This window comes from Paroedura picta, chromosome 12 (assembly GCF_049243985.1).
Source record: "Paroedura picta isolate Pp20150507F chromosome 12, Ppicta_v3.0, whole genome shotgun sequence".
Taxonomy (NCBI): domain Eukaryota; kingdom Metazoa; phylum Chordata; class Lepidosauria; order Squamata; family Gekkonidae; genus Paroedura; species Paroedura picta.
The window spans coordinates 45,671,837-45,697,003 of NC_135380.1; the positions used below are offsets into that span (position 1 = coordinate 45,671,837).

Consider the following 25,167-nt stretch of genomic DNA (forward strand, 5'->3'; position numbering starts at 1 on the left):
CCCTGCTGGATCAGACTAGTGGCCCATCTACACCTGCATCCTGCTTCACACAGTGGCCAACCAGTTCCTCTGAATGGCCAACAACAGGGCACTGAGGCTGTGGCCTTCCCCTGATAAGAATGTTACCAGGGTTTCAGCTATATGATCCTGGGCAAGTGGCTGCTGGGAAGTTTTCTGATTTGAAAAGTGTTATATTTCTGGAATAAGGTTGCCAGCTCCAGTTTGGAAATACCTGGATATTTTGGGGGTGGGGGAAAAATAAATAAGAGGACGGGGTCTGGGGAGCATAGGAATTTCAATGGAGAACAATGCCATAAATTCCATCTTCCAAAGCAGCCATTTTATCAGGGGGAACTGATCCCTGCTGTAATCCCAGGAGATCTTCGGTAAACTTATTTTGGATATCTGTTTCCATCTTTATGGAAGCTACAAGAAACCATTCCAAAGGAGACTGACAGATATCCCTTTGGCAATTGTTTTGAGGTACATGTGTGTGTGAATAAGTTGTTTCTCACAGGATTGCAAGCCAGATGGACAAGAAAGATGGCCTCATGCAAAGAGAGCATGTCAAGGACCAACTATGCCATGCGTTCAGAGTTATTGTCTCCCTTGCTATGATGGCATTCTGTTTGCAGGAAGCTATTTGAAGAGGTACTGAAGCAGACTTAATTTGTGACCCTTCTGGATGCTGAGCGGCTGCTCTCTTTGCTGGTAGCCATTAGCCTCCTTGAGCCCTGAACCATGTTATGCCTGGCTGTATGTCTCCCTACTTCAGCTGCAGAGCTTTCTCTGTCTATCAGCCTTCCCTTACTGTTGACAGATTTTCGCCCAGCCAGAGAAATGGCTGTGCCCTGGGGAGGTAGATTGGACTGCAGGTGAGAGAAGTGTAGTTTTGCAGTGCTCTTCAAATAACTCCATGCTAGTAGAATACTAGAGCCTCTTGTGGTGCAGAGTGGTAAGGCAGCAGACATGCAGTCTGAAAGCTCTGCCCATGAGGCTGGGAGTTCAATCCCAGCAGCCGGCTCAAGGTCGACTCAGCCTTCCATCCTTCCGAGGTCGGTAAAATGAGTACCCAGCTTGCTGGGGGGTAAACGGCAATGACTGGGGAAGGCACTGGCAAACCACCCTGTATTGAGTCTGCCATGAAAACGCTAGAGGGCGTCACCCCAAGGGTCAGACATGACTCGGTGCTTGCACAGGGGATACCTTTACCTTAGTAGAATACTGGCAGAGTAATGGTATCGGATGGTGTTGGAATCTTTCTCCCTGATGTTCTAATGTTTTGTTCTTGTGACTTGTTAGGAGTGTGATTCTGCCTTTCTGAATAGTCCACTCGAACACCTCCAGATTCTCCCACTTCACTGTGCCGCACAGGTAGACCAGGCCAGTGACTGTTTTGCTGAGTGAAAGGAATAGATTCTGCTGCTTGGCTTACCTTCTTTGCTCATTCCTTCTTTACTCTTTGGTCCTCTAAATTGGATTCCCCCTCCCTTCCTGTCCCTGTGAGTCTCCAGGGAATAATTATCCATCTCTTGCTGTCGTGACCTTTCGAACCTGACCTCGGCATTTCCCCAACTCACCTCCCCCCTCACGTGCCTTGGCCCATTCTCCTCACTAGAAAAGGTCCTGTTAATTTCCAGCAAATGACAGGCTTATTGGTATTCTGCTACTCTGCCACAACATGATGGGATTCGATTTGACTGGGGAATTACGCAAGGCAAGCTGGGGGGGCGGTGGCTGGGGGCTCAGCAGACGAAATGGCCCGGAATTCACGCTTGCCATGTTTCTGATGCTTTATTAGTTTTCAATAATCCATTGCATTATTGGAGGTTTTCTATTATTGGTTGATGGTAGGCTTGCCAGTCTCCAGGTGGGGCTTGGAGATTTCCAGGAATTACAACTGAGCTCTGGATGACAGGGATTGGTGTCCATGGAGAAAAAGGGCTGGTTTGGAGGCAGAACTCTATAGTGTTATACACTGCGGAGGCCCCTCCCCTCTCAAGCCCAGCCCTCCCTGGGCTGCACCCTCAGATTTCTCAAAATTTCTCAGCCCTAGTCGGTGGAGAATATGCCACCTGAATGCTTTAAATCGGGGGTAGTCAAACTGCGGCCCTCCAGATGCCCATGGAATACAATTCCCATGAGCCCCTGCCAGCGAGCGCTATTTTAAATGAGCAAATGGCCCCTTCAGTTTGCGAGCCTGAAATACTGTCCCTGCTGCTTTCCCAAGGTGGAGCGGATCCTGAATTAGGGTTTGCATGTTCATTCTGTGTCCCCCTTACAGGTCCCTACCTGTGCTTGGATCAGCATTACCCAGGTATTGGAATTTGTGTGGAAGATGGTTCTTTTAAGTGTGGTGGTTACTCATCAAATCGCACATGATTCCATCATGCTCACCCACACACACACATGCTTTTCCTCCTGTTGTGTATTTCTGGCGGATTGACAGAAGTCAACCAGAAAGGCACCAACAGCAGACAGCAGCATCAAACACACAAATCTTGACAATGTAGACTCGCACCTAGGGAATGGCAGGTAGAGGCTGGAATTTGTGGGCCAGTTCTCACAGGAGCGGACAGACCTGCGGTTTGGGCAATCTCACTTCGGAATGGACTCTTAGGACTGCAAAATAAATGGACACATCCCTGTTCAAAAGGAAAGTAGGAGGTCAGGGAGAAGGTTAGGAGGAATCCTTTAGCCCAGGGGTAGTCAAACTGCGGCCCTCCAGATGTCCATGGACTACCATTCCCAGAAGCCCCTGCCAGCGAATGCTGGCAGGGGCTTCTGGGAATGGTAGTCCATGGACATCTGGAGGGCCGCAGTTTGACTACCCCTGCTTTAGCCCATTTGCGGGGAGATGATAATTTTTGTCCAGAGGGGAATTCAATCATGTAAGCCTAATGTAGGCCAGACCCAGACATAAGTTTACCACCTCATCTAGAAACGAACAAGGTCTGAGTGAATTATTACCCCTGCCCTCCATTTTAATATTCAACCAGCAGTGGCTGGGAGTTTTATGAGAGCAAAAATCATTAGAGCAAAACCAAGATAAAAATGAACCTAATTTGAACCATGGGATGAGTGGATATTCTGGAACAAGCAGCTGCCTTCTGCCTGTTAATGCACAAAGTATGATATTTGCCAAAAAGACTTAGACAAAACGTTTTGTGAGTTTCAGGCGCGGGAGGAGCCAGAGTGTACGGCTTACAAGTCCATGGCTTGATGTTCCTAGTTTCTGCTCCATTAATATTTGACCAGATGGTCAAACATGGCTTTTGTTCCCAGGACCCGATGTTGGCACTCTGTGGACATTTACTTGTTGACTTGAGAGAAGACAGCTTGCAGTAAACTAGTCTTGCCAGCTCTCAGAAGCTAAGCAGTGTTGGATGGGGAACCTCCTAGAAAGACTCTGCAGAGGAAGGCTGTGGCAAGCTCACTTGTCTTGAAAACCCCTCCCTGGGGTCACCAGAAGTTGGTTGCAACTTGACAGCACACGCGTATATATGTGTGTCGTGCTTTCCTTCCCAGTGGAATCCACAGCAGCTGAGATCCTCTTCTTCTCTTCCATATTATCCTCACAAAAACCCTGTGGAGTAGGTTAGGCTGAGAGCATGTGGCAGGCCCAAGACTACCCAGAGCTGGGATTTGAACCTGGATCCCCATGATCCTCATCTAGCACTATAAACACTGTAGCACATTGGTCTTCTGGCCTGGAAAACTATCCACATATTGCGTTTTTTTTTTTTTAAGTACACCTGAGGTAGTAATATGTAATAGTTGTAACAGTAGTAATCTGTTCCACTTAAAATTTCTGGTAAGGCCTGGGAGGAGGAGCATGTCTCATGGCTTAAATGCCACACCCACTCAGGGCAGCTGTCCCGCCCCTGAGTGCCTCTTTCTCCAACCAGCTTGCCTGTCTGTCCAGCAGCCAACCCACTGCCTTCCGCCCCCCCACCCCTGACCACCCCTCCTCCTTCCACTTCCCTCCAAGGCTCAGAGGCTGCAGATTGTGAGAGCTGACCCTGCCAGTGAGTTCCCTAACAGCTGCCTGCAGCCTTTCCAGGTCCTGGGGGAGGGGGAGGTGATCTGCAGAATTATTCCACCCACCCCCAATCTAGCATTTATTGTATTCCTGAATGCAGGTGGCGGGGCAGCCATGTACATTGCTCTGAAGTGAAGGGTGGGATAAATAAGAGCAAGAAATTTGCTTGTTTGGAGGATTCTGAGGTACCTCCAACACAGGTGCAGTCTATCTGAGCAGCAAGGAGCCAGGTTGCCAGCAGCAGTTCCTTTGGATCTCCACTGTTCTACTTGTCCTGATTGTATTCATTGCTCCCTGTGGGGAATTTCTATGGATAAGTTCCCCTCTTCTCTGATTTTGATTTCTTTACATGTTCTGTAATCCTTCATTAAAAGTCTTTATAGCCTGGAGAGGAGGCGACTGAGAGGGGATCTGATAACCATCTTCAAGTATTTAAAAGGCTGCCATATAGAGCAGTGGTCCCCAACCTTTTTATCACCGGGGACCCGTCAACGCTTGACAATTTTACTGGTGCCCAAGGAGGGGGAGACATTTGCTAAGGGACATTGCTGCTGCCTGAGCCCCTGCTCCATTTGCTTTCCTACCAGCCCCCTTGACTTCCTGCAGCCCACTGGGGGGCACTACCATCACCAGCTGCACAGTGTCATGCCGAGGGGGAGCCCCAGCCATGGCGGCTGCTGGAGAGCACCAAAGGTGAGCTGGCGGCAGAGTGGCAGGGCAGCCCCCGAGGCAGCAGCCAGGGAGGAGGGGGAGGAGGATGAGGAGGAGCCGTGGACCGGTACCAACTGATCCACGAACTGGTCCCGGTCCCTGGACCGGGGGTTGGGGACCACTGATATAGAGGAGGGAGCAGAGTTGTTCTCTCTTGCCCAGGAGGGACGGACCAGAACCAATGGGATGAAATTAATTCAAAAGAAATTCCGTCTCAACATCAGGAAGAAGTTCCTGACAGAAGTTCCTGACAGTCAGAGCGGTTTCTCAGTGGAACAGGCTTCCTTGGGAGGTGGTGGGTTCTCCATCTTTGGAAATTTTTAAACAGAGGCTAGGTAGCTATCTGATGGAGAGGCTGATTCTGTGAAGGTTCAAGGGGGTGGCAGGTGACAGTGGATGAGTGGTAGGGTTGTGTGTGTCCTGCATAGTGCAGGTGGTTGGACTAGATGACCGATGAGGTCCCTTCCAACTCTATTCTATGATTCTACATAATTACTTTATCTTGGAGGACTGAGAGAGACAGAACCAGAGGACTTCTCCAATCATAGGGATGGGACAGGTGCATTGCTTTTGTAATTCTAGCAGATCTGAACATTTGTATGTTAAGATATGGGATTAGGACTGGCTAACAGGGCCACATGATGACTTTTGTGGGCTCCTCCTCTCACAAAAATATCAATGTTAAAATTTTTCTTTGCTATAACTTTAAATACTTTAACTTTTTTCTGTTTTAGGCAAAATTTAACAGATTTTCACCGACCCTAAGATTTAATTATTTTCGGATGTGAGATTTAAATAATTAAAACATTTTTTAACCCTAAAAGTTCTTTTTTTTTCTTTCTGATTTTAAAAGAAATGCACACATTTTCTTGGGCCCTTATTGTTGTGGGCCCTGGACATTGTGCCTAAAGACTGAATCAGCTTTGTAGACCTGAGTTCAAGTCCCCACTTCCACATGACTCTTGTTGTGTGCTCTTGGGTCAGACCCTTTCTCAGCTTAGTCACCTCACAGGTGCTTCTCAGGGTAAAAAGGATGAGGGGAGAGCCATGTATGTGGAAGAGCAGGGTAATATATTGCACAAATTCACATGCCAAAAATTGGCTGCAGCTCCTAATCCAGTGGGGAAAGTTGGCTTTGTTTCTTGGATATGAGTGAAATAGCCTTTTGTGACAAATCTGTGTCATTTTAAAGAGAGCCTGAGGGGAAGTTTATATACAAACTGTCTAATCAAGTGGAAAAGCTTTCTCTGATTTGTACCACTCCAGGCTAATCTATGGAAACAGAATATAATTCTTTTCACATAAATGTTGCCAAGAAGGCTATGCAGAATATTTCTCCATGTCATGCTAATTTTTTTGTGAACTGGCAGACTTTTTCTTTTGGTAAGGGAGAATCAAAATATGTATTCCGCCCCTAGGGGTCCCCAGCTATCCACAAAATGGCTTCTGCAGGAGGTGGAGCCAGCCAAAAAATGGCTGCCATGGTGTGCCTGCAGTCACATAATGAAGATCCTCGTGCTGTTGTGGCAGCTGCTGCCAAAGCACCAGCTTTAAAAATCTGTGCCACCAAGTCTTTCTGGCAAAAGCCCCACTTGGCGCCACACATTTTCTAAAAACATTGGGCACCAGATAAGATAACCGGATTGGTTGGGCATGCTGTGTGGTATGTGTTTGTGTGTGTGTTTGGGGTTTTAGGTTAAGAAAGGTATGCTCATGTCTTTCAAAGCTTCATTGTGTAGGAGGACTCTTGTCTTTTAATCACTGGTATTCTGCTTTGTCCACCAAAGATGCTCAAGAACTGCCTTGCTGGGTGGAACCAAGGGCACTGTCCATCTAGCATCCCCTTTGTGTGACAGTGGCTTGTCTAGATGCTGGCTGTTACTGCAACAGTTGTTCCCTGCAGTACGTTTTCCTATCACCTGGTTTTCAGAGATATACTGCCTCTGTACATGGGAGGTTCATCAGTGTGAAAAGATGATGTTTAAGCTGTCACTGAGGATAGCGTTCTTTAACATGTTGTTTAAGCTAATGGCCAATAAAACCTATGGTGGTGGCGACATTCATAAGTGTGCATTTGTGTAAAGAAGCATGCCCTTTCGCTTGCCTTCCGTCTCCTGCCCTATAAACCCCCTGTCTGGGAATTTTAGTCGGGACCATATGCGGTATATTGTTTTTATTGTTGCTACCTGCCCTGAGCGTTAAGGCAGGGTGGGATAGAAATAATTTGACTATTATTATTATATTATACATTCTAGGTTGCATTGGTTTTTCACTTGGTCTTTGGGATCCCAGTGTGTGCAAAAAAAAAAAAAAATCAAATCAGTGTGTGCAACATACATGGAAGATTACAATTCATGTGATGGTGTTCCTCCATTACAAAAACAAACAAACAAAAAATTAAGAAGAAAGTCTTCCATACGGGAAGGAAGTAAAGTTTCTAGCCTCATTTTCTCCTGACATGCTAGTTTTCTATGTGAAAGAGAAAAGTGGTTGATATGGAGGAGCATTTCATCGCATGACCCCCGTCCCAGAAACGTGAATGCCTGCCTGAGTATGGACGAGGGTCTCATCCCCACCAGCCTGTGACCTTTAATTTATTAATGTACTTAATTTCTACCCCACCTTTCTTCTCAGTGGACACCCAAAGCAGCTTATGTAGGTCGTCTCCATTTTATCCTCACAACACCCCTGCAAGGTAGGATAGTTGTATGGCCCAACAAGCTTCCATAGCAGAGTGGGGACTGGAACCTGTGTCTCCCAGATCCTATTCTGGCACCCTAACCACTATGCCTTGCTGTCTGCCTGAAATGAAAGCAGAGATTGTGTCCTCGGTGCATTTTGCAGGCGTTCCCTTAGAAGCAAATCCCGCAGAGCTCAATGAAATCTACTGCCAAGTAAGGGCTTGGAGACTTGCAGTGAATGAGAAAGATCATACGGACCAGAAGCCTGTGAATTCCTTATGATGTTGCCAGCCATAACCCCCAAGATAGATTTAATGTTTCCCTCATGCTGTGTTGGTAAAGTTTCTTTGAGAAGAACATTTTCCTTTGTGGTCTGAGTTATATTTAAACTTTGCCTTGAGGCAGTTTTTTTTGGGATTGTTCCTCCTGGAGCAGGGGAACAAAGATTTTGCGCAACATTAAGGGAAGCTACAGGTAGGATGGGGCTGGTGACCGAGTTTTCTTTCGGAAAGCCTCATGTGTCGGACCCTTCTTAAACATCTTGATGCCATTTGTGCACATAGAATCATAGAATCATAGAATCATAGAGTTGGAAGGGGCCATACAGGCCATCTAGTCCAACCCCCTGCTCAACGCAGGATTAGCCCTAAGCATCCTAAAGCATCCAAGAAAAGTGTGTATCCAACCTTTGCTTGAAGACTGCCAGTGAGGGGGAGCTCACCGCCTCCTTAGGCAACCTATTCCACTGCTGAACTACTCTGACTGTGAAAAACTTTTTCCTGATATCTAGCCTGATAACTCTTCCTGATATCTAGATATCGTTGTACTTGAAGTTTAAACCCATTACTGCATGTCCTCTCCTCTGCAGCCAGCAGAAACAGCATCCTGCCCTCCTCCAAGTGACAACCTTTCAAATACTTAAAGAGGGCTATCATGTCCCCTCTCAACCTCCTTTTCTCCAGGCTGAACATTCCCAAATCCCTCAACCTATCTTCATAGGGCTTGGTCCCTTGGCCCCAGATCATCTTCGTTGCTCTCCTCTGTACCCTTTCAATTTTATCGATGTCCTTCTTGAAGTGAGGCCTCCAGAACTGCACACAGTACTCCAGGTGTGGTCTGACCAGTGTTGTATACAATGGGACTATGACATCTTGTGATTTTGATGTGATGCCTCTGTTGATACAGCCCAAAATGGCATTTGCCTTTTTTACCGCTGCATCACACTGCCTGCTCATGTTTAGTTTACAATCCACAAGTACCCCAAGGTCTCGTTCACACACAGTGCTATCTAGAAGCGTATCCCCCATCCAGTAGGCATGCTTTTCATTTTTCTGACCCAGATGCAGAACTTTACACTTATCTTTATTAAATTGCATCTTGTTCTCATTTGCCCATTTTTCCATTGTGTTCAGATCTCGTTGAACTCTGTCTCTATCTTCCGGAGTATTTGCCAGTCCTCCCAATTTGGTGTCATCTGCAAACTTGATGAGTAGTCCCTCCACCCCCTCATCTAGATCATTAATAAATATGTTAAAAAGTACCGGGCCGAGCACCAAGCCCTGAGGTACCCCGCTACTCACCCCTCTCCAGTCTGATGAAACACCATTGACAACAACTCTTTGACTGCGGTTCTCTAACCAATTCCCTATGCACTTAAGTATCTGAAAATCCAGATTGCAGTCCTTCAATTTATCCATCAGAACATCATGGGGAACCTTGTCAAAAGCTTTACTAAAATCCAAGTAAATGACATCAACCGAATTTCCCCGATCCAGCAAACCTGTTACTTGGTCAAAAAAGGAAACCAGGTTGGTCTGGCAGGACCTGTTGGAGACAAATCCATGCTGACTTCCTTGGATCACCAAATTGTCCTCCAGATGTTTGCAGATCGCTCCCTTTAATATCTGCTCCATTATCTTCCCCACAACAGAGGTCAGACTCACTGGTCTGTAGTTTCCTGGGTCATCCTTCCTCCCTTTTTTGAAGATCGGAATAACGTTTGCTCTTTTCCAGTCCTCCGGGACATCTCCAGTCCTTAAAGAGGTTCCGAAGATGATGGACAAGGGCTGTGCAAGTTCTCTGGAAAGTTCTTTGAGTACTCTCGGGTGCATTTCATCCGGACCAGGGGATTTGAACTCATCCAGTGCAGCTAAATGCCTCTCGACAACCTCTCTATCCATGTTAGCCTGCCACCCAGACACTATCCTTTGGCTACGGCCATCTCTAGATGTGCCTAAACACTTTGACCTGCGGGGAAAAACAGATGTAAAATAGGCACTAAGCCTTTCTGCTTTCTCTGCATCTTTCGTTAGAGTTTGTCCATCCACACCCAACAGTGGGCCCATTGCCTCCTTTACTTTACGTTTGCTCCTCACATAACTGAAAAATCTTTTCTTGTTACAATGGGCTTCCCTGGCCAATCTTAGCTCACTCTGAGCTTTGGCCTTTCTGAGGATTGATCTGCAGTGCCTAGTAACCTGTAGGTACTCTTCTTTAGAGCTCTATCCTTCCCTCCATTTCCTGAACATTTTCCTTTTCTTTCTTAGTTCCTCTTGAAGTTCTCTGTTCATCCAAATAGGCTTCTTAGAGCTCCTGCAGTGTTTTCGTCTTTCTGGGATAGTCATTGATTGAGCATGCAATAGCTCTTGTTTGAGTAGCGCCCACCCTTGACATGCTCCCTTCCCTTCCAGCATTCTCGTCCATGGTATGACATTCATCATGTCTCTGAGTTTATTAAAGTTTGCCCTACGAAAATCCAACATCTGCGTCTGGCTACAAGCTTCCTTGGCTCCCCATCTCAAAAGGAATTCTATGAGGACATGGTCACTTCCCCCTAGGGTCCCCACCTCCTTCACCTCATCCACCAACTCTTGCCTGTTGATGTAAGTTCTTTGATGTAAGATCTTTGTGGAGGAGGCCAGGGAATGTGAATTTTGTTAATGGCGTTCTTGGATTTGTCCGGACCTTTTCTGATGTGTGAGCTTGAAATGGATAATTTGGTAGAGCTGCAGGTGGGCCCCAGATTGGAGGTTTGGCTGAGCAGCTGGCTGTTTTGGGTTATCACCCCCCCCCCCAAATCCTCTCGCGGAGAACTCCCAAGGGCTGATGTCTGGTGTCCACCTTTGCCCAGGGCTTTAGCAAGAGACTGATGCAGCAAGAAGGAACCCCCCCCCCACGCTTCTGTTTGTCCCAGATAAAGTAACAGAAAACCCACCTGACTTCTCCAGTCATTGGCAATCATCCAAGGATGATGCAGAGGACTTTTTGGTTGCTTTGTTCTGGGAAGTGCTGTCCACAAGATGCTGTCCAAGGTGTCCCCTTCCCTGAGCGTAGAGCACATGGAGCTTTTTACCCATTCCCAGTTCAAATGAATCTCTCCTGTCTACACTGAATTTGATTTCCATTTTGATTTGGGGCTCTATAAAATTTCCCTCTGCAACATACATGATTGATCTGTAGTGACCCTACCTTTCTCACACGTTATCCAGAAATCAAAAACCAGCATCCGTAAGTGGGCAGATTTTTGCTTTTTTAGAATTAACTCCCTTCTCCGGCGCCTCGCAACAAAGCAGCAACAAAGCAATCTTCCCTGATTGGCCAGGGTGTCAGTTCAAAGTCTTCCTTGTCTTGAAGGTTTGTCTTAAAGTGACTGTGCTCCAGAAGCCCTAACTTCTCTCAGCAGAGATTTGCCTCTTGTTATTTCCCTCTCCTCTGCTGTCTCCAATCCTCTCCCCCCCCCACTTCAAGAAAAGAAACAGCCTCGTGCTACACTTGGCTCCCCTTCTCATTCTGAGCTTCCCCAATCAAGTGTAGAACACTTTCTGTTTCAGTTGGGGGGGGGGAGGAATAGAGGAAGACCTGAGTTCAAATTGATCTGAATTCAGCAGGATCCACAACAGAAAAAACAAAACGCAGAATCAGCCCTGGTTAGGCGCTGCCATTATGCTGATTGAGAGGTTTGGCTAGCGGATGGGGACTGATGCTTCCTGTTGCTGTTGGGTCTTACTTACCTGCCTGGCTGGATGAACAGCGCCTGCAGCCACTACAGATGTCGACCATATTATGTCCAGTTCTGAATGCGGCTGTCTGTGCTGTAAGCTTGTTTGCCAAGAGCCACAGGTTGGGGCTCCACATCTTACCATAGGCAGATGTCGGCTCCCACAGTAGCCCCAAAATGCAGCAGAGCAGTTGTGCATCTGTAGAAGAATTTGTTTATTTTAACTGCAACATTTATACCTTACACACACACCCCCCACACACACACAGGGACCCTTGGCTCAACTCAAATTACAACACCCTCAGTAAACTTTACAGTATTCATATAAGAGTGAGCACAAAAAACCAAGATTGCCAGTTTAATTAATGGTATTGATTATTAATAACACTTCGCTCTGTTGTGCTAGGAGTCAGCATTTGGGGGTTTTAATTCAGAAAAAGGTAGCCCTGTGCCTCCCCACACCATTTTTCTGCCTGCAGAGGGGGTGGGGGGGGCTAATGAATTGGTTTTCAAAAAAACAGAAAGCAAAGCCGCTGCCAAGCACCATTCAGATAATTTGCTCTGTGTCTTTCTCCTCCTTTCTCTCACCTTCTGTTATGAACTTCAGTTATGCTAATCAAGCCAGGACTTTTCTGGCAACTTCTGGCCTCCTTGGAGAAAGGCAGTCTTGAGCATCTCCGACTGGGCAGGGAGGGACATGCCAAGGTGTTGCTGATGGATGGGGGTGACGTGTGAAGGGTGGTGCATTTTTGTGGGAATGGAAAGAGACAGAGGGATGGCGGAGGCGGGGGATGGAATCACTTCCATGCAGCCTGTTCTCCCCCCCCCCCCGCTCCACCCCAGATGGCAGGTGCTACTTTTTCCAGGCTAGAAATGGTCAGCTCTCTGGACAAGGAGAGAGCTTAACTGCGGCATTGTCTCCTTTCTGGGCAGGGATTGAGAGCCATTTTGCTGTAACTGGTGCATGCCTGTGTCAGGCAGACACAAGACAGGAGGAGGGGGGAGCCTGTTTTGTTTATTTGTGAGATCAGGGGCCACCCTGTGGGGCACCCTGGGGTACCCTCTGACGCCTTTCCTGGCACCTGCTGAGTATTTTTAGGGAGGGGGTGGGGCCAGGTGGGGCCTCTCTCCAGCAGGGCTTCTGATGGGCTGCTGAAGATCTCGCGTTTGCTGAGCTTGAGGATTCAGGCTTCTCCCGGAAGAAACCTGATTCTTATTCCTCAGGGCTGTTGGGCTCAGAGGCTTTTCCCCCTCAGGGATGAACTGGGTTCCTGGAGTTTCCGGACAGCCAAATTTGACAAGATGTCAGGAAATCCGAAACAAGGTCTCCCACCTTTAAGAAAGGGCAGTGGTAGGGAGTAAAGAGAATGGGTCTGGGAAAGCAACGCCGGGGACACAGTCCCTTCCCATACGTGACAAACTGCAGGAATATGGGTTGTGTGTGGGGTGTGTGTATGTTAAAATCTTCTCCCCCAACTCTGTTTGCTCAACCTGATTTAGACCCCGGGCTGCTTTGAGTTCTTTAAAGGAGTGAGGTCTGGCCTTTGATCAACCTTCCGCTCTTCCAGGTTGGGAACCTTCTGGCCTCTTTCGATCTGTGTCTCCCCCTCGGTCCTGTCCACGGCAGGGTCATCACGGCAGGGCCCAAGAGGGCTTGTCATTCTGCCAGTCTGGAAGCTGTTCCCTGTCAGAGAAGACAGAGAGGCTGGTTTCTAAAGCTGTCCTCTAACTATGTAAGTACATAATACTCATATCAGAAGCCCAGACCCAAAGCGGAAGTTCAGTGTTACTGTACAGAGGCAGACAATGGCAAACCCCCTCTGCTATCAAAGGGTACCAGATCCTGATCAAAAACCCTGGAGATTTGGGGGTCAGGCCTGGGAAGGACAGGGACCTCAGTGGGGACAATACCATAAAGTCCCCCCTCCCAAGTAGCCCTTTCCTCCAGGGGAACTGAGCTCTGTAGTCTGGAGATGAGCTGGAATTCCAGGGGATCCCCAGCTCCCACCTGGAGGCTGGCATCCCTCAGTCCCTCTCCCAAGGAGTCCTTTCCTCCAGGGGAACTGATCTCTGACGTCTGGAGATGAGCTGGAATTCCAGGGGATTCCCAGGCCCCACCTGGAGGCTGGCATCCCTCAGTCCCCCTCCCAAGCAGCCCTTTCCTCCAGTGGAACTGAGCTCTTTAGTCTGGAGATGGGCTGGAATTCCAGGGGATCCCCAGCTCCCACCTGGAGGCTAGCATTCTTACCTATCTCTTATCATGAAAACCTTGTAGAGTCACCAAAAGTTGGATGCAGTTTGATGGCACTTTGCACTGTCATGGAGGCTCAGAAATAATAACAAAGATAATTAGCTTGCTAGCCTTTAATATGCCCCCCCCCCCCGCCTGACTGCAGCCTGAGATGGTCTGTGTCCAATAGTGGAGTATCCCTGCCAATTAACTGTAGAATTCCAGCTCCCTGCACCCCAGCAGTGCAGGCCAGACATGGCTTCCCAGATGAATTGTGTCTTCAAAGGAGACAAGTCAGTGGAGCTGAAACTGATGTGATGTCACAGCAGCTAAGCCAATGGCATCAAGTTAGGTCAGAGATTCAAAGTTCTGCAGGGCCTGTAAACTGACGCTATTCTACCAGGTGTGTAGTTGAGGCCGCGGCAAACTGGGCCTCCCCCTCCAGTGTATCTTTACATTGCTCCGCGGGAGTGGTATAAATAAAAGGCTAAGACCTGTGTGGGAGGTCTGGGATGTGGGGGGGGGGGGGCAATGATTGGCTCCCTGCCCCCGAACTGACAAGCAGAGGACCCAATTGCGCCAGCCAATTAGGCCTCCACTTGTCAGCCCACCTCCTGACCTGCCCACCCCCCAATCTGGCCCGCTTTCGGCTGCCAGCCGCTGACAAGGCAGGTAGGCAGCCGCCTGCCCTATCCTGCCATGCAGCCCTTAGAGGACTCTTTGCCTCCCCCCACCAGACTCCCGCCCACCAGACTCTTCACCTCCCCCCCAACCTCCTTGCCCCCCTGGCCCGCATCACCCCACCACACTCTGCCAGCGCGGCTTTCCTACAGCGGTCTGCCGCGGCTTTCCCGCCCCGCCTTCTCCCCTCCGCGTGATCTTACCTGCTGCCCCCCGCTCACCTCCACCGCCGCTTCCCAGCCCCCACCCACCCTTCTCAACCCCCCCCCCCAACCTTACCCACCCATCACTACTGGGCCCTCCCCCAATGGCACCATCCCCCCTCTTCCTCCCACCCCTGCCCCGTTGCCTTTCATGCCACCTCCCTCCCTCCCTTCTGCCCATCCATCCACCCACCCCACTAGCACCCACTGTATTTTGGATACAGCGGGCTTAATATCTAGTAACAATATAAATGGCCGAAAGACACAAGAATAAAAACAAGGCCCCAAAGGCGAGACAACTGGGGTACTCAGGTTTATAGTTTTATGGTTTTCACTGTTTCTGTCATTTTATCCAAGTTTATGTAGAATTTTAAAATGTTGTACACTACCGGAAGCCTATTAAGGAAGGTTGATTTAAAAATCTGTTCCATATAATATATTTCTGGTAAAGGCTTGGGGGAGGAGCATGTCTCATGGCTTTAGTGCCACTCAGCACTTAACAACCACCCAGGGCGGCTGTTCCACCCCTGAATGCCTCCTCCTCCAACCGGCTTGCCTGTCTGTCCAGCGGGCAGCCAATCACCTTCCGTCCCCCACCCCTGACCACCCCCTCCTCCTTCCACTTCCCTCCAAGGCTCGGAGGCTGCAGATCCCTGCCGTGTGAGAGCTGCCCCTGCCAGTGAACTCCCTAACAGCTGCCTGCAGCCTTTCCAGGTCCTGGGGGGGGGGGGTAGGGGAAGCACTCTGCAGAGTTCTTCCACCCACCCCACCCCCAATCTCGCACCCATTGTATTCCTGAATGCAACGGGCTTGGTAATGGTGATGTTAGAAGCCAGGAGATTGTATACACCCCTTCATACTGTTAGCAGCTGATATAGAATTAATTTGGGGGAAATTGTTCAGGATTTAATGTTATTTTTTTCAATGAGTAGAGTGGGGGCGGGCAAAGTCCTGTTACACATGAAGCTGCCTTATTTTGAATCAGAGTACGTGTTGTCTTCTCAGGCTGGCAGCTGCTTTCCCGGGTCCCCCCCATGCCTGGTCCTTTTAGCTGTAGATGCTGGGGATTGAACTAGGGACCTTGTGCATGCCAAGCAGAGGCACTGCCACTGTGCCACAGCAATGTGCCCTTGTTATTTTCTCCCGCTCTGGCAGCCAGGATGGAGGTACTTTTTGCTGGAATGTGCAGTCCTGCTCTTGAGTCTGCCTTCCCTGGAGAGATGAGTGCCAGGATGGGGAGCAATCACAGCGAAGCCGATCGTGCATCTTTACCCCCTTCACTGGCACAGTCATGCCCCTGCAGTGTGGCTGCCTCCCCTGCAGAACATTCTCTCCATCGCCTGCCGTGTGTCAATCCATCACTGGGCTAAGTGCGGCTTTTGTCCTTCCATGCTGCTTGCGCCGCTCCCTCCTTCTGTTCCTCTTCTGTCTCCAACGAGATTGCAACCTGGATTAAAGCAGCGTCTCCACCTCTCCTCACTCCCAATTAAATAAATATTGAGTGATTCCATGTTGATTAACATTTGTCTTGGGGGGGGGGATTACCCAGTTTTTCCAAGGTGACTGCTCGGGAACTGAGCGAAGGGTGTAATTTCTCTCTCAGTTTGACACTATCCTGGCCTTCTTGCCAAGTTACAGTGAAATCCCTTTTTTTGTTTTTGGCTGGACAAGGGACCCAAAGCCTTGCCTGCCTTCAGGATTAATGGATAATATCTTGGCATGAAATATTGCACTATGTAATCCTCCTCAGATTAAGGATACCGCGGCCCACCAAAAAGATCAGCAAGTGGTTCTGGATCAAATCAAGCCTGAACTCTCCCTAGAAGCTAAAATGACCAAAGTGAGGCTACTGTAGAAGAAGAAGAAGAGTTGGTTCTTATATGCCGCTTTTCCCTACCTGAAGGAGGCTCAAAGCGGCTTACAGTTGCCTTCCCATTCCTCTCCCCACTTTGTACTTTGGTCACATGATGAAAAGACAAGAGTCACACACTGGGACAGACAGGTGTGCTGGGAAAAGCGGATGGCAGCAGTAAAGGTGGGAGGCTGAGCAGGAGGGGGATGGACTCTGCCAAGGAAGCCATGAGGGCCCTAAGTTTGCAAGATCTGAGCGAGGCTGTGAACAAGAGGGCATTTTGGAGGTCATGGATTCAGAGAGTTTCCATAAGTCAGAAGCAACCTGCTGGCACTTCACACCCACACACCACCCTCCTCGAATCTCTGTGAGAAAGCTGGACCATAAATAAATGAAAAGCATTCAAGCCTTCTCTGTGCAGAACCAGGAAAATGTAAAGATTGTCCAATGCCAGCATCAAAATCTTGCTAGCACCTGCAGACATGAATTTAGAATTATTCCATCTGAGATCATTTTTGCCTATTTTTGACACAACCATGTAGTGTCTGTGATGTTGGAAGTCTGTGATGTTTGTGATGAAATGTGGAACGGAATGAGATGTGGTCTGAACTAGGGATGTGCACTTCAGCTTGGCCACCTTGGCGATCACCAAAGCCCGAGGCGGTGCGTAGGAGGCCAGCGCCACAGTGCAGAGAGGAGTGGCTGCGGTGGCAGCACTGCACCAGCCATTGGCTGTGCCGGCAGCTGGTGCGGCACTACCACTGCTACCCCTCCTCTGTGCACCGTGGTGCTGGCCTCCTACGCACCGCCTCGGGCTTTGGTGATTGCCGAGGCAGCCGGGCTGAGCCGAAGCACACATCCCTAGTCTGAACATAGGACGCTATCAGTCTGGTAGTCCATTTTGCTTGGTATGCCCCTCTTTGGGTCTGAGGTAGAGAAAAGTTTGAAGAACATCAGAAGAGCCCTGCTGAATCAGACCAGTAGGGCACTTAGTCCAGCATCCTGTCTCCCACCATGGCCAACCACGCCCTCTGGATCCTCAACAGCAAGGCATGTAGGCCCAGGCTTTCCCCAGTGTTGTCTCTTGGATTTAGAGCAGTGGTCTCCAACCTTTTAATCACCACGGACTGGTCAACGCTTGACAATTTTACTGAGGCCCGGGGGGGGGGTAGTATTTGCTGAGGGACACTGCTGCCTGAGCCCCTGCTCCACTTGCTTTCCCACTGGTGCCCCTGACTTCCCACCGCCCGCTGGAGGGTGCTGCCAGCAGTGCCATGCCGAGCGGGAGACCCAGCCATGGCAGCCACTGGAGAGCACCAAAGGTGAGCCGGCGGCAGAGTGGCAGGGCAGCCCCCGAGGCAGCAGCCGGGGAGGAGGACGAGGAGGAGCCGCGGCCCGATACCGACTGATCTACGGACCGGTACTGGTCTCCGGCCCGGAGGTTGGGGACCACTGAGGATTAGTGCCTCTGGATGTGGAGGTTCCCCTCAGTCTTGGGTACAGCAGCTGCAGGAGTTCCAAAGTTCAGTCCTTGCACCAGATCTCAAATAGCAAGTCTTCTGAAAGACCCCTCATATGGAGAGTCTGGGACCCTAGATAGCTACTGTTGGTCCAGATAGTACTGGGATAGGTAGACCAATGGTTGTAGCCATCCATGTTGGTCTATCAGGGGTGCCTAAATTGTGACTCCCCAGGTGTCCATGTACTAGTTATCATGAGTCCTTCCAACAGCTGGCTGGGACTCATGGTAATTGTACTCCATGAACATCCGGAGAATAACAGTATGGCCACCCCTGGTCGGCACAAAAAATTCCACCACCAAAAAACGTCTCTGCGATATCTTTGACTAGTAACCACCAGAATGGAACAGCACTTGTGATCTGCAGGACTCCGGGTTCAAGCACTGTGATTGCTGACCCCACGCACATTGTGTGGGCATTGTCCCTTGGAGGCTATCCTGCTACCTGTTCTTGTGGACATGCCCTGACATCTCCTGTGCAGGGTAGGGAGAAAGGCAGATACTGTGAGCCATGTCATGTGAATCAGTCTTTCCAGTTATTCAAGGAGAGACAGTTCTCCGTTAACCGCTAACAGGAGGGGGCCTGGCAGGAAAGGAATAAAAATAGTCATGTAGGGTAGCGATCCCCAACCTGTGGGCCGCGGACCACATGTGGTCCTTCGACTAATTGGAGGTGGGCCATGAAGGACGCCTTCTCCCCCCCCCCCCCGGCCCTTTACTTCATCCCCCCCGGCCCTTTACAACACACTTCGGGTGTTATTGTCTCCCATCACTCCCAGATGGGACTATCTCGTTGCAGAGAAACAAGCTCAGGGTTCCCATTGATTTGTCATTGTCATGAGTTAAAATTTCCATGAAAATAAAATGTTCCTTATGTTCATTGTTGTGGCGTGTCGGTATCTTATTTTGAAGGGATGTTTAAACATTACCATAGCGATCAGAGAGCGTTAGGGCAGTGGTTGAGAGTAGAGGAGTAAACTACCCCCCCACACACACACACCGGGCCTCAGTAAAAGTTGTTGAGTGGTCCCCGGCGTTGAGTGGTCCCCGGTGATAAAAAGGTTGGGGACCACTGATGTAGGGAAGTGGGGAGGAGAGGGGATGTGAGGGGCAGAGGGCGCCAGAAGCTGTTGGCATGGTGTGCTGCTTAAGTCCGAAGGTTCAGATTGATATAGGAAGTGGTAGGAGGAACAGTTGACACCAAAAGACCTCCGTTCCATCAGTAGCCCCTTTCCTTGGAGGATGTCAGGACTGTCTGTGGGGTGCCAGAGTGACAGCCTAGATTGTGAGGCGGCAGGTAGGGCAGGGGAAAGCATTAAACTATTTATCATTTATAATTAGATTTATAAGACTGCTGAGATAGGTGGCTCAGGGAAGAGGCATGGGCATGAGGGCCAATGGGTCTGGTGTAGGTGCACTCCTGTCTCCTTACAACCCGCAAACCAGAGATTTTTATTTTATTTTTATTTATTTTATTCAGAGATTTCTGCAAGAATGACATACAAAGCCTTGTAAACCATGCACACCCCCCCCTCCACTCCAGAACTACTACTAACTGTGGCAGTTTTTCTTATGGAGACATGACTACGGCTGCTGCCCTAGTCAACATGGTATACTGGTTAAGAGAAGCAGCCTCTAATCTGGAGATATGGGCTTGATTCCCCATTCCTCCTCCAACTGTAGCCAGCTGGGTGACCTTGGGCCAGTCCCAGTTCTCTCAGAGCTCTCTCAGCCCCATCTGCCTCACAGGGTGTCTGTTGTGGGGAGAGGAAGGGGAGGCAATTGTAAGCTGCTTGGAGACTCCTTTGGGTAGAAAATGGTGGGGTACAAAAAACAGCTCTTGTTTCTGGATTAAGAACAACAGCTTTAGAAATCTAGAGCTAGACTTGTTTCACGAGTGGAGGTACTTTCCTCTGTGGGGAGAAATCAGTGATCCAACCTAAAGGCTAATATAGAGTTAGGAAAAGCGTGCAATCATCAGTCTTCTCATTTAGGAAGAGAAGAAAAGTTTGTAAGAGGGTTGTCCCCCCCACCCCCCACAAACATACAATCCCTGAATGAGTACAGCTTTAATGTAATTAACTTGATTTCCCAGCCTCCAGCCCAATCATTCAAGACAACAAGGCCCAAAGGCAGTGTGGTGGTTGGTGTCTGCTACCGACCGCCTGACCAACGAGAGGATGTGGATGCTGCACTTTGTGAGCAGCTTGGGAAAATATCCAAGCGGCAGGACCTTGTCATCATGGGTGACTTCAATTTCCCAGATGTGTGCTGGGAAACAAACACTGCAAAGCGTCCTCAGTCATGCAAGTTTCTGACCTGCCTGGCTGACAATTTCATTTATCAAATGGTAGATGAACCCACAAGAGGTTCAGCCATACTGGACTTAATACTGACCAACAGGCAAGAGTTGGTGGATGAGGTGAAGGAGGTGGGGACCCTAGGGGGAAGTGACCATGTCCTCATAGAATTCCTTTTGAGATGGGGAGCCAAGGAAGCTTGTAGCCAGACGCGGATGTTGGATTTTCGTAGGGCAAACTTTAATAAACTCAGAGACATGATGAGTGTCATACCATGGACGAGAATGCTGGAAGGGAAGGGAGCATGTGAAGGGTGGGCGCTACTCAAACAAGAGCTATTGCATGCTCAATCAATGACTATCCCAGAAAGACGAAAACACTGCAGGAGCTCTAAGAAGCCTATTTGGATGAACAGAGAACTTCAAGAGGAACTAAGAAAGAAAAGGAAAATGTTCAGGAAATGGAGGGAAGGACAGAGCTCTAAAGAAGAGTACCTATAGGTTAGTAGGCACTGTAGATAAATCATCAGGAAGGCCAAAGCTCAGAGTGAGCTAAGATTGGCCAGGGAAGCCCATTGTAACAAGAAAAGATTTTTCAGTTATGTGAGGAGCAAACGTAAAGTAAAGGAGGCAATAGGCCCACTGTTGGGTGTGGATGGACAAACTCTAACGAAAGATGCAGAGAAAGCAGAAAGGCTTAGTGCCTATTTTACTTACTGGACTTAATACTGACCAACAGGCAAGAGTTGGTGGATGAGGTGAAGGAGGTGGGGACCCTAGGGGGAAGTGACCATGTCCTCAAAGAATTCCTTTTGAGATGGGGAGCCAAGGAAGCTTGTAGCCAGACGCGGATGTTGGATTTTCGTAGGGCAAACTTTAATAAACTCAGAGACATGATGAGTGTCATACCATGGACAAGAATGCTGGAAGGGAAGGGAGCATGTAAAGGGTGGATGCTACTCAAACAAGAGCTATTGCATGCTCAATCATCATCATCATCATCATCATCATCATCATCATCATCATCATCATCATCTGTTATAATTTCACATTTTTGTCCTCGCAGTGGTCCTATGGTATCCCTACTCTTTTTCTTACTTGAAATATAACTCAAGAACAGTTTTTTTGCTGTTTAGCATTTCTTGCTAGCCTAAGCTCATATTGAGCTTTAGCTTTTCTAACAATCCCCCTACAATAATTGGTTATTTGTTTATACTCATCCTTGGTAATAAGGCCTTCTTTCCATTTCCTAAATGGCTCTTTTTCCCCCCTCAAATCTTTTGACAACTGCTTATGGAGCCAACTTGGCTTCCTTAGGCTCCTTCCATCTTTTCTTCTCAAGGGAATTGTTTGTGATTGAGCCTTCAGTATTTCATGTTTAAGAAACTCCCAGCCCATTTCTTTAAGTCTTTCTGATCTTTTCTCATTATCAGATGTCAAGATTTCGAACCAGAGCAGTAGAGTCTGCACCTCTTCTTGTTTGTGCCCCACATGGTAGCTCTGCAGGAAAGTGAACAGGTAGATTGCATTTGGCGCCCCCACGGCAGATGGCTTAAGAACAGCACCGCAGCTACAAACTCAGCACAGCTAGGTGACATCGATCTAATTCTGATTCCTAGTTCACCCCAGTGAGCCACACTGAACCAGTAAAGAACACAGACTGGTTAGTTCAACAAGCAAATTAAAATAGTTAATGGAGGCATGAAAACACAGAACCAATACGAGAAGGAGTGCAGAGGGAAAGAAAAACGCACCGAGAACGAATTAATTGCGGAAGGCTAAGAGAAAATGGTTTCCTAACAGGGGAATGCGTTCTCTCTTATGTTCTGTCCTTTTAAGCCATGCTCTCCTCCAGCTCATCTAATTAATAAGCCTAAATTTACTCCTAAATGTGAAAAGCAGTTTTCATAATGACCTTTCTGAAGGTTAGTCCCAAGATTAAGGTGACCAGATTGTCCCACTTTTGGAGGGACATCTGGGGGTACCTGGCAAATTGTAGTTATGTTGAAATTTAAAAATATATATTACAGTACTATTTTTGCGTTCTATGCGTTCATTGAAACTTTTTGTTGCTCCATATAGACCAAATTTTTAATCAAGAACCCCCCCCCCCCCCGGTCAATGTTAAAATCTGGTCACCTTACCCAAGATCCACATCAGCAGAGCCAGGGACAAAGGGAGGAGCCGTGTCTGTCCTGTGCAGAACTTTCTTCCCTCCCTTTGGTCTACAGTTGCATGGTGGCGTTTCTGCCCCTGGGCAGTAGATTCCTCCCCAATTGCTCAGTTCAGTTAGTTTTATTACGGTCATAGACCAGCATAAGATGATACAGAAACATCCATTAAAACCAGGAATTAAAACATCTTAAAAGATAACAATAGAAAATAGAATAAGGTAGATAAACACAGCTGTCCAGTTCACTTAAAACAGACCATTCTATTACGAATTTTGATCGCTCCCCAATTGCTAATTATTTTTAATATAAATACTTAACAAAGCTGTTGATAGCAAACACGGGAGAGGCATTTTGAAGTGTCTGCGGGTTTGGCAAACACAGACCATGAGGTTCTTCAGATGAGACACCTGTTTTTTTCCATCCAGCACCAACTCCAGATACTGAATAAGAAGCACAGGCACCACATGACTTATATACACTTTGGATTGCCCATCAAAGAACCTGATTGGTCCTTAACAGGGACAGTGCATTGGCCTATTTTTAGAGTCTTGGAATAGTCTGCGATTGTGAAGCCTTCAAGCCTTCCTTTGCATAAGGTTGGGCGGCATGGAATGCCCACGTTCATTACGCATCCCTCGCAGTTTCTTACACTAGGCGGGATACTGCTCTTAGTACCATCTTAGGTGTGGTGTCCCCTCTTCTCTCACCCAAGGAAGAAATGCCCCTTTGAATACCATTTTGAGAGAGGCATTCCCCGTTCTCCTGCATTCTAGGAGGAGGGGCTTTCCCCTTGCTTTGAAGGAGGGAACGAATACATCTAACATCCTTTCTGGAGATGCATTCCCTGTGCACTGAGCCTGGAGCAAATGTTTCTTCTGATTGCACTGAATGAATCCAGTACCCTAAGATCAAAACTGTTTTCTTCATTAAACGTAAATTTATGCAATCTACGTTTGCACATTTCCTTAGACCCGAAAGCTCGCGCCTTGGATAAATCTTTGTCGGCCTTAAAGTTGCTATTGGACTTAAATTTAGTTCTGCTGCTTCAGACCAACACGGCTACGCACTTGAATCATCATTCAATGTTGATTCATACATAAAAAAGTTTCTTCAATCTGTGAATCAAAATCCATCTAATTGGTTGATTAGCAGTGAAAAAGTAGGTTCAATGACCACTTCTTTATTTCCAGAGTCTCACCCCAATGAGTACAAACATCATGCAAACACCATGCAGATACATTGCAATTAAAAGAGAGAACTGTCCTAATCACCGGGGGCCATCAACACGGTACTGGGCCGTGAAGGCCTCGGTACCGGCTGCCGCCGGCTGCGCCTGTCTCTCCACCCCCTCACAGCGAGAAGCTTGCCAGGCCGTGAGCAAAGCAGCCGCCAAAGCGTTTGTGGCCCGGCTTCATTTGCGGCATGGCTAACTTCTTGCTGCTGCAAAACGGGGGGGGGGGGGGAGGCAGGCGCAGCCGCCAGCATGCCGGCGGATACAAACACGCATGCACGGAGCTGCTGCACATGAGAGTTTGCGCCCCGTGCTAGCACAAACGCGCATGCACAGCAACTCTTGTGCAAACGTGCATGCGTGGCAACTCTGTGCATGCGCATCTTCATGCAGCTGCTGCATGCGTGTGGCGCCCAGGCCGCTGGCTCTCCCTCACCCCCGGAGGCGGTTCTCAACCGCAAAAAGGTTGGGGACCGCTGCTAATCACAACATTAAGGTCTTACAATTCAGTTTCCTTTCATGCTTTTATTAGGTAAGTTCTTGCTTTTATGACTGTTAGAATCTGAAGAAGAATGTAATTTGAAACAAGAACAATAATCCAGGTAGCTTGTCATTTGACTTAAGAATCCAGAAATAAGGATGTGGTCATTGACCCTATTTTTGGCTCTGAGCTTCAATAAAAATTATCATTTGAATGAAACTATCTGCAAACAGGGACTGTTTATACTTTGGCTCATACTTTAGTATATTTCCTTGTATCCACCTACCTTGCAATTGTAAGCTGCTTTGAGAGTCCTTTGGGTAGTGAAAAGCGGGGTATGGCCTATCCCCAAGCAGAAATGTCAGATCCCCTCAAATAACAGTTCTTTGAGAAGAAGCCACTTTTGTATGCTTGACTGCCGGTAAATGAGTGCAGAGGAGTCTTTACATGTTTGGGCCGTCTTGAGTGCTAAAGTGCCCCGCCCTGGGAAATCTAGTGAGGTATGTGAGTGGCTGCACTAATCCTTATTGTCTCTTTTCTTCTTTCTTTTTCAGTTACAGAGAAGGAGGTTCAGCAGTGGTGAGTACCCAGCTTCATTATGGATTCGTGGAAGCTCATGAGTGGGCATGTGTGTGTTCCAGTGAGCTGGATGGCCCCGTGAATACCTGCTTAGCTTAACTGCCCTCGTGGGCTGCCCTCCAGAAATGCAGCTTGGCAAAGTGATGCTGCGGAGAGAAGGGGAGGCGGCTTTCCTTAGTGCCATTCAGAAATCTGTAGTTTACAAAGGAGTGCAATCCGGACTAGGCAAAGAAACAAACAGGTGGTGTTGGGGAATTATCTGGAGATTTGGCGCCTGCAAATGTGATAAAAGAGAAGTGAGGAAGAAAAACAGCAAGAGGCGGACCAAACCTGGCAAGACACCAAGAAAGGCATGAATTGTGCAGCTTTGGGGAATTTGAGGGGAGAGACTGCAGGGGTGTGTGTGTGTTTGTGTTTAACCCTTTTCTGCCAGGCCGTTGTTCTTACTATAGCTAAGCCACTTCCCCATCGATGAGGGAAAAGATAC

The 25,167-nt window shown here is 48.3% G+C and overlaps 1 protein-coding gene and 1 long non-coding RNA gene across 3 annotated transcripts in view; both read left to right on the forward strand.

The window, feature by feature from the left end:
- NCS1 (neuronal calcium sensor 1) overlaps window positions 1-25,167 on the forward strand; it is a 94,918-nt gene that overhangs the window by 29,763 nt on the left and 39,988 nt on the right. For both annotated transcript variants that reach the window (XM_077305742.1, XM_077305744.1), the window contains exon 2: window positions 24,656-24,680. In XM_077305742.1, coding sequence (XP_077161857.1) covers window positions 24,656-24,680 — 25 coding nt within the window. The remainder of the gene's footprint in view (window positions 1-24,655; window positions 24,681-25,167) is intronic.
- On the forward strand, window positions 3,877-16,165 carry LOC143821827 (uncharacterized). Its single transcript, XR_013225925.1, has 3 exons — window positions 3,877-4,028; window positions 13,000-13,164; window positions 15,701-16,165. It is a non-coding gene; the product is annotated as an uncharacterized LOC143821827 (long non-coding RNA).